We start from the raw sequence: 8,895 nt of genomic DNA on the forward strand, positions 1-8,895 counted from the left end.
TGGACATCTGTTAAGACGTTAGTTATGAAGGCAGTTAGCTTTGACGACCAAGACGACTCATTTTGAAGATTAAACGAACCCTGAAGCAGTTAAACCCCCCACCCCCCATTTTGTGCTATAGTCCATGAATATTTGGTATTCCGAAATTCTTACGCCATTTTTTTTCAAATTTTTCATAGACGTCCGTTAATACGTTAGCTATAGTTCCATAGGTCCATGACGGCCAAACCAATCCATTTTAAGGTCAAATGAGCCTCGAAGAAGGCATACCCTATTTTATCGATTTTCGTGTGCTAGTTCATGGATTTTAAGTGATTCCGGCCTTTCGATGTCGTTTTTATCCAAAAAAATTTTGGACATCAGATAAGATGTTATCTATGGAGTCAATTAGCCTTGACGGCCAAAACGGACCATTGTCAAGGTCAAACGACCCCTAGAGCAGGTACACCCCTAATTTTGTCGATTTTCATATGCTATAGTCCACAATCTTTTTTGGTAGAATTTCGATGTCTTTTTTGTCCAAATTTTTCGTGGACGTTAGCTATGGAGCTAGTTGGCCCTGACTGCCAAAATAGTCCATTTTGAGGGTCAAATGAGCCCCAAATAAGATAAACCCCCAATTTGTCGATTTTCATGTGCTATAATCCATGAATTTTTTATGATCCGGAACTCGATGTCTTTTTTGCCCAAATTTTTTGTGGACTTCCGTTAAGACGTTCTATATGGATCTTGTTGGGCTTGACTGCCAAAATTGTCCATTTTCAAGGTCAAACGAGCCCTGAAACATGTATATCCGATTTCACCTTTTTCGTGTTCTATAGTCCATAATTTTTTTTTGATCAAGAATTCTCACGTCTTTTTTACCTAAATTTTTCCTGGACGTCCGCTAAGACGTCATTTGTGGAGCCAGTTCGCCTTGATGGACAAAACAACCAATTTGAAGGTTAAGCGAGCCCAAAGCAGGTAAATCCCTCATTATGCTAATTTTGTGTGGTATAGTCCACAATCTTTTTTGGAGATTCAGAATTTCGGCATCTTTTTTGATCAATTTTTTCGTGGACATCCATTAAGACGTTAGATATGAAGCAAGTTGGACCTGATGACCAAAACGACTCATTTTGAAGATCAAACAAGCTCTGAAATAGGTAAATCCCCTATCTTACCGACTTTCGTGTGCTATAGTCCATGGATTTTTGGTGATCCAGAATTTCGACATTTTTTTTGCTTAATTTTTTTGTGTACGTCCGTTAAGACGTAAGTTATGAAGTCAGTTCGCCGTGACGGCCAAAACGGTCCATTTTCAAGGTCAAACGAGCCTAGAAGAAAATATACTCATTTTGCCGATTATCGTGTACTATAATTAATGGATTTTTAATGATCCTAAATTTCAACATCGTTTTTGCTTAAATTTTTTGTGGAAATCAGTTAAAACTTTATTAATGAAGCCAATTGGCCCTGATAATCAAAACGGGCCATTTTGAAGGTTAAACAAGTCCCAAAGCAGGTCAAACCCTCATCGATTTGTTTTGGTGATCCAGAATTCCCACATTTTTTTGCCCAAATTTTTTGTGGACGTCCGTTAAGACGTTAGCTATGAAGCCAGTTGGCTTTGACAGCCAAAATGACTCATTTTGAATGTCAAACGTGCACCGAAGCAGGTAAACCCCCCATTTTGTTGATTTTCGAGTGCTATTGTCCAAAGATTTTGGGTGATCCGTAATTCTGACATCTTTTTTGCTCATTTTTTTTGTGGACGTCTGCTAAGACATTTGTTATGGAGTCAATTAGCTCTGACAGTTAAAAAAACCCATTTTCAAGGTCAATTTGCTTATTTTCTTGTACTATAGTCCATGAATTTTTTGTGATTCAGAACTTCGACACCTGTTTTTTGCTCAATTTTTTTGTGGACGTCATTTAAGAAGTTATCTATGGAGTCAATTGGCCCTGACGACCAAAACTGACTATTTTGAAGGTCAAACGAGCCTCAATGCTGGTAAACCCCTCATTTTGCCAATTTTCATATGCTATAGTCCGCAATCTTTTTTTTTTTTGCTCAAATTTTTTGTGAACATCCTTTGAGACGTTATTATGGAATTAGTTAGCTCTGACGGCCAATATTGACCAAGTATTTTGACTTCTTTGAGACGTTACTATGGAATTAGTTAGCTCTGACGGCCAATATTGACCAAGTATTTTGACTTCAAATTGACTTTATATTTACTATTCCCAGAAATTGTTACAATTAAATACTAGTGTAGCAATTTTAGTCAATTTTAGTATCAAACACTGAAAAACGTTTTTTAAATGTTGAAATTCAATTTATGAATTAAAATAAAAAGGTTTTCTTCGTAAAAATGAAAGATGTCATTAAACGATTTACACTAAAATAACGGTACAGAAAAATAGAGCGAAGTATCGAAAACACTCCGATATAAATTATTAATTTTATTCTCGAACTATAGATAATCTTAAAAACATTCATTTACTTGTCCAACTAAATTTAGATACAACTCCGATATATCTAACATAGCAAGTACTCTCACTCTTAATAAAAATCAAAATAAGTATTGAAAATATCCCTAAACATGACAAGAATTTAGAGATATATTTTACTCATATTACAAAATTAGGAGTGTATTTATTAGTTAAGTTCAATTTATCAAGTAAAAAAATATTTTTAAGACCCTCAATAGTTTAAAGACGAAACTAATAATTTCTATAAATAAATATGACTTGATTTAGCTTATCAAAAGATTCAAAAAAAAAAAAAGTAGATACAACTCCACTAATATTAAATAAAAAAAATTTGTAGTATAACTCCTATATAATATTCAAAGCAAGATGTATAGGTGAATCGACTCATTAATTTAAAATGACTTTCAAATTAAGTTTGGAATAAGAAAAAATGAGCAATCTCCTTTTTCGTTATGTTATAAGAAAAAAATTGCCACTCACAAAGATAAAAAGGCCATTGAAGGGCCAGAGATTTGTTGATATCTTAGCTCCAAAGGCAAATGTGATCAAGAATCACCAAAACTGTGTTAAACTCATTGAGGACTTTCTTCAAACAGGTTGTGTGCAAAATTGTGAACACCCATTAATGGATAAAGAAGATTCAGTTTCGTTGTTATTTAGATTTCATAAAGAAGGGTCTAAAATTGGTGTTAGTTTAGTATCGAATGCGATGAGTTTATGTGCATCGAAAAGGGTTTTTAACGTAGGGATTCAAGTTCATTGTTTGGTGATTGTTAATGGGTTTTTATCTAATGTGTATATTGGTAGTTCTTTGATTAGTTTTTATAGTAATTTTGGAGGAATTGTAGATGCATACCAAGTGTTTGATGAAATGTCCGTGAGAAATGTTGTGTCTTGGAGTGCGCTGTTAAATGGTTTTGCAAAGGAGAATGAGTTGGGTATGTGTTTGAAGCTGTATAAAGGTATGATGGGGTTGGGATTGAAGGTTAATGAATTCGTTTTTACGAGCTTGTTGAGCGTGTGTATGGGTAGTGGATGTTTTGGTTATGGAAGAAGTATCCATTGCCAGATAATTGTTATGGGGTTTGAATCGTATATACATGTTGCAAATGCGATGTTATCAATGTATAGTAAATGTGGGGAAGTAAAGGATATCGTATATACATGTTGCAAATGCGATGTTATCAATGTATAGTAAATGTGGGGAAGTAAAGGATGCTATGTGCATTTTTGATAATACAAAGAGTAAAGATTTGGTGTCATGGAACTCGATGATCTGTGGTTATGGACAGCAAGGACATGTAACTCAAGCTATTGAACTTTTCGAGGAGATGAAGAAGCAAGAAGTGAGACCTGATTCGATTACTTTCCTTGGGGTGTTGTCTTCTTGTCGTCATGCTGGTTTGGTTAAAGAAGGTATGTCTTACTTCAATTCGATGGTTGGTTATGGTGTGAACCCTGAGGTAGATCATTATTCATGTATCGTGGATCTTCTTGGACGAGCACGTTTATTAGAAGAGGCTCGTGAGTTTATCAAAAAGATGCCAATTCAGCCAAATGGTGTTATCTGGGGTTCCTTGCTTATGTCGTGTAGGCTTCAAGGGAACTTACCGTTGGGGATTGAGGCTGCAGAGAATAGGCTTGCACTCGAACCATGGTCCACGTCTACCCATCTGCAGCTGATAAATTTATACGCTCGTTTAGGATACTGGGATCAGGCAGCTAGAGTGCAGAAGTTGATGAAAGATAAAGGACTTAAACGGGATCCTGGTTATAGTTGGATCGAGATAAGCAATCAAGTTTTTCGATTTACTGCTGAAGACATATCGATGGGACATATTAGATCGATTGCTAGTTTGGTGGATGTTTTGGTGGATCACATGAGAAACTTTGGTGTAGAAGAAATTGACTCCGATTTCTGGTGTAGTAATTTAGAGTAGATGCTTAATTCAACTCCAAAAGCTAGCTGATCAAGTCTTCATCCACAAATTCTGGTAAAAGATTGGCCATACAATGAAATCTGGCATTAGAAAACATAGGTCTACTCACTGAAGCTACTGTCTCACTGTATTCTTGTTCTTTAGAGAAGACGATCTCGGCTAAATCACCAACATCTTGCATCGACTTGGATGGTTCATCGATCTGCCTAGCAACTGCAACAGGCTGCAAGCACTGATCGAAACAGGCTGCAAACGCTGATCGACACAGAAAACCACCAAAATGATTCACCTGAAACTCAGAATATGAAGCTGATTAAAAAAGCCTATAACTTCTCATGTAAACTCCAACATCTTGAGAGAAGCAAATTAGACAAGCTCACAAAGGCGAAAGTCAACGTATGTTATCAGAGGCGGAGATTGTACAATATACGGGTTCACAGGAACTCAGTAGCTTTTGTGTCTACATTTATTAAGAAAATCACTAGAGATGTATAAATATTTGATTGTGAACCAAGTTATTTATATATGTTAACTTGATACTATTGCAGGAACCGATATCTTAAGAAATTCACTATTTATATCCGAAATTTGGTATCTATAAAGACACTAAAAGAATTCGAGTGAATTAAGTACGTTGAACTAAAATCAAGTTCATCAAAGGAAAAGACTACCTCATGAAATAGAATGCAGAACTAAGTTGAACTCCATATTGCAGCATTGAAATTCTCCAACTCCTTTGAGGTTGATCCATACACTGCTTTAATTGTGTCTATGCAACAACTACAATCGAATCATTTCCTTAATCAAAACATCAGTGTCAAATAGAATTTCACTATAGCAGACTTGAGAGATTCACAAAGTCGAAAGGCAGGCAAGGAGTATATGAGAAAACATCAATGAATTACCTGCAAGCTTCCTTGTTGAACTTTTTCGTTTCAATCCCATAGAGTGTCTCAAAGATGGCAGGTTCAACTCGACAAAAGTAGGGACGATCTAAAGCAAAAAGAAGAAATTCACCAACATAACAAAAGCAAAAAAGAAGATAATTAATGATATCTCCAAACTCCAATAGCAAGTTTCACCAGCATAAATGGAGCATTTTCTTGTGCTCTTATCGAAATGTATGCACCATCCATCAGAACCTACCAAGCTGTTGAATAACTGAGAAGAAAATGAATTCACATATAAAAGCTTCAGACTTCATAGAATTGTCTGTTCATTTTGGAATCTGAAAGCAACACAAAATCTATTACTTATATTACAACTTTCAAGAACTCAAATTCGGCTAAAATCAAATATTATAACTTATATCTTACTAAATTCAATCATATCTTGATAATTTACTACGACAAAAAAAAAAGCATTTTCTACAGGATCCCAAAACCACCAGCCACCCACCTAATTCATGATCACAGCCTATCAACGTCCTGAAAAAATGCCTACGTTTAAAAACCACCGACATGTCAAAATCCAAATTTGAATACATTCCTAGTCCTAGTGAGAGACCACTATGTTCGCACTACCCGTCCAACAAAGAGGTGAAGTAGTGGTATCTTTATGTTCGCACTAGTCGTCCAACAAAGAGGTGAAGTAGTGGTATCTTTCTTTCCATTACAAACCGACACACTTCGCCTCTGTGTCCACTAGCGCTCAGTTGAATTAGGTCTTAGGCCTAACTTACACCCCAAAAGCTAGCTCAAAGGGAGAATGATTGTCCAAGTCTTATAAAGAGTTCAACCATCTCATTAACCACCGATATGAGACTTCTGTCGTTCTTTAACACGCTCCTATCTAGAGTGAAGAGAGCGAAAAAGTGCCACAAAAACAGCATAAGCAAGGTTCTATTGCTACGTAACAACAAAGTAGGATAGCATTTTGCATCAACATTTTCGAATTTGAGGCTTCCAACATAGATAACAACTAGGTCTCAATTCCAAACAAGTTAGGGTTGTCTATACAAATCCTCACTTCTCAGCTTCTATAACAACCCTTCTACTTTATACGAACTCAAAAATCAACATAATAAAGGATCAAACTCCATTGAAATAGCTTATAAAATATGATAAATGTAGTATAAAATCATCAAACCACATAAATTAAACTCAAAATAATGGGGGAGAATAACCTCAATATCAGAAGGGTCATCGAAAATTTCTTCAGCGGTAGGAAAATTTGGCCCTTTTTCAAGTTTGCAGCAGGCACCACAGTTCTGGATACACTGCCAATTGGGTTCTTTGTTTCTGCTGTTAAATCCTGACGTTGTTTTCATGACGGTGGCCGCCGGTACACCGGGAGTGATGGTGGTTGTTGTCGTCTTTTGCTTACCGCTTTGGGTTTTCAGGTTTGGCCTCTGACGTGACATCTTCGCCGACGTGATGACGGTGGCGAAACGCGGCAGAGCCACCGTAGACAGCGAATGATACATTTAGATTTCTATGGATTGATTGGGTCATTGGCGCCATATAAATTCTTTGCAAAAATAGCCCTTTTTCAGACGTTTATATTTTGTCCTTTTTTATTTAAGGTGGGAAAAGACAAATATACCCTTGGACTATCGTAAATGGTATGCAGATATCCTCCGTCATACTTTTAGACATTGGTGTCCTTGTTGTCCAAAAACTAGACTATATATGCTCTTCACTCTAAATGAAGTAAATAATGACACGTGGCACAATCTTATCCATCGATTTGATGTCGGGTCATTGGATAAGATCATCACACGTGTATGTCCGTTAATATAAAGGGTACATATGTTTTAGTTTTTTTACGGCAGGAGCATCTATGTCCCAAAAGTATGACGGATAGTATTTACATACCATTTACGATAGTATTGGAATATATTTATCTTTTTTCCGTTTTTTAATCATCTTTTTGCATATATAGTCAGAAGTATTACTTTATTTTGTGTAAATTTGATTTAAAAAATTATTATTACTCCTATAATAATTATGATCAAGTAGTATGAATTCTCACTTTATGGTTCGAGGATGAAATAAATAATTTATATCGAATTTTGAGTGCTTTTAATACTTCTCTCTGTTTATCTATACAGTTTGTTGGCTTTCTTTCATTTTTACGAAGAAAAATATTTTTTTAACCGAACATATCAACTATTTATTTTTGTTCTAGCATTTTAGTTAAGTACATAATTGTTAATTTCACAAAATTGAATTTCAAACATTTAACAAACGTTTTTCAGTGTTTGATATTTCCAAAAATGTTGACTAAAGTTGCTTCATTAATATTTAATGGTAATAATTTTTGGAATAATAAAATATAAAGTCAATTAGCTACAACACACCTATTCTAAAAGACTCAAAATCTTTGGACCAATAAAAATATGAAGTCTAAATACTTGGTTAATATTGGCATTATTGATATTTCTATTGCATTTTCTTGCTTGTCAAATTTATTTGAATAATTGTGGTATGAGAAATTATATTAAAGATAATTTACAAAATATAAATACTCGATTTGAATGTTCATTTTTTTTTACGAAGAATAAGCTCAATTTACAACTTAAAAAATCGAAAATTCAAAATATTCAAATTGATAGAATGGAACAATTGGTGAAGGATGAAAATTATGGGTTCCTTATATGACTTAGACGATCCTTCTCTTTTTGAGCTAATTTTTTTAGTGTGAGTTAAGTGCAAATCCTAATTTGACATGTTATAGAAGGTAAGTAAAACCCAATTCGATGTTGGTCTTTAGAGTTCGAACAATAGCGGAAGGTGAAAATATCTCCAGTTCTTAAATGTGCATGCACCAGATTCAAAACGCATAGTGGCGGAGCTAAGATTTTTAATTAGGTATTCAAAATCTGAAAAAGTAACACGAACTAATAGAAGAGGTCCAACATCTACTATATATATATATATAATTTTAATGATGTATAAATAACAATATTTTTCTCAGAAAGGGGTTCTGTTGAACCCCCAGACAGAAGGCTGGCTCTGCCCTGGATACACGACAGAGAATAAAATATATCCAAATTTAGGCGCGTGCGGGGGGAAGGGGGGTGAATAAAATGAATTTCACATTGATGAAGGATGAGAATTCTGAACGACGTATAACGACGGGACAATCCACCTCTTTTTAGTGCAAAACTATATTCACATCATCTTTTAATTTTATTTTTCAAAAACTTTTTGCATGCTATTCTCATGTATAATCAACAACTTGAACAAAAAAAAAATATCAATTAAATCCACACAAATCCTAACACTAATATACATAGACCATAAATTTGATGTCATTTAGCTCCACCACACCTATTCTAAAAATACTTAGGAGTTTGGACCACTAAATTTGAATTTTCATTACTTAATCTTAATTAGTCTTGCTTAACCTTATCTTGATAACAAGATTTTGAAGAAAATGAATGCCCTAAGATAGGTTACGACTATTCTTTAAATCATATGGTATAATTTTCCTCAATGACATGAAATTTATTAATGTTGGGGGGGGGGGGGGTTTA

The 8,895-nt window shown here is 34.8% G+C and overlaps 2 protein-coding genes across 5 annotated transcripts; one reads left to right on the plus strand and one right to left on the minus strand.

The window, feature by feature from the left end:
- The first annotated feature begins 2,809 nt into the window (after positions 1–2,809).
- On the plus strand, positions 2,810–4,955 carry LOC107031198 (pentatricopeptide repeat-containing protein At2g37320). Its single transcript, XM_015232481.2, has 2 exons — positions 2,810–3,575; positions 3,640–4,955. The coding sequence occupies exons 1-2, from the start codon at positions 2,906–2,908 to the stop codon at positions 4,413–4,415; spliced, it is 1,446 nt and encodes a 481-aa protein (XP_015087967.1). The 5' UTR covers positions 2,810–2,905; the 3' UTR covers positions 4,416–4,955.
- On the minus strand, positions 4,413–6,880 carry LOC107031193. Of its 4 annotated transcripts, none has more exons than XM_015232477.2 (5): positions 6,541–6,872; positions 5,498–5,576; positions 5,321–5,408; positions 5,087–5,195; positions 4,413–4,704 (listed from the first exon to the last, which is right to left on the minus strand). In XM_015232477.2, the coding sequence occupies exons 1-4, from the start codon at positions 6,838–6,840 to the stop codon at positions 5,108–5,110; spliced, it is 555 nt and encodes a 184-aa protein (XP_015087963.1). In that variant the 5' UTR covers positions 6,841–6,872; the 3' UTR covers positions 4,413–4,704; positions 5,087–5,107. The 4 variants fall into 4 exon arrangements, 3 of the variants coding, with proteins under 3 accessions (XP_015087963.1, XP_027775264.1, XP_015087964.1); XR_001458190.2 differs by having other exon boundaries at positions 4,420–4,704; positions 5,087–5,184; positions 6,541–6,874; XM_027919463.1 differs by lacking the exon at positions 5,498–5,576 and having other exon boundaries at positions 4,417–4,704; positions 5,087–5,184; positions 6,541–6,880.
- Between the last annotated feature and the right edge of the window lie 2,015 nt (positions 6,881–8,895).

The sequence above is a fragment of the Solanum pennellii genome, chromosome 9, assembly GCF_001406875.1.
Source record: "Solanum pennellii chromosome 9, SPENNV200".
NCBI lineage: Eukaryota > Viridiplantae > Streptophyta > Magnoliopsida > Solanales > Solanaceae > Solanum > Solanum pennellii.

What these genes read in the sequence shown, in the direction of transcription:
- LOC107031198 (XM_015232481.2), top strand. Translation starts at nt 2,906, where the DNA reads ATGAGCAATCTCCTTTTTCGTTATGTTATAAGAAAAAAATTGCCACTC. An exon ending in GGGGTTTGAATCGTATATAC is followed by an intron (nt 3,576 to 3,639) that starts ATGTTGCAAATG and finishes TATCGTATATAC; the next exon opens with ATGTTGCAAATGCGATGTTA.
- LOC107031193 (XM_015232477.2), bottom strand. Translation starts at nt 6,840, where the DNA reads ATGTATCATTCGCTGTCTACGGTGGCTCTGCCGCGTTTCGCCACCGTC. An exon ending in ATGACCCTTCTGATATTGAG is followed by an intron (nt 5,577 to 6,540) that starts GTTATTCTCCCC and finishes TTTTCTTCTCAG; the next exon opens with TTATTCAACAGCTTGGTAGG. An exon ending in TTCAACAAGGAAGCTTGCAG is followed by an intron (nt 5,196 to 5,320) that starts GTAATTCATTGA and finishes ATTCGATTGTAG; the next exon opens with TTGTTGCATAGACACAATTA.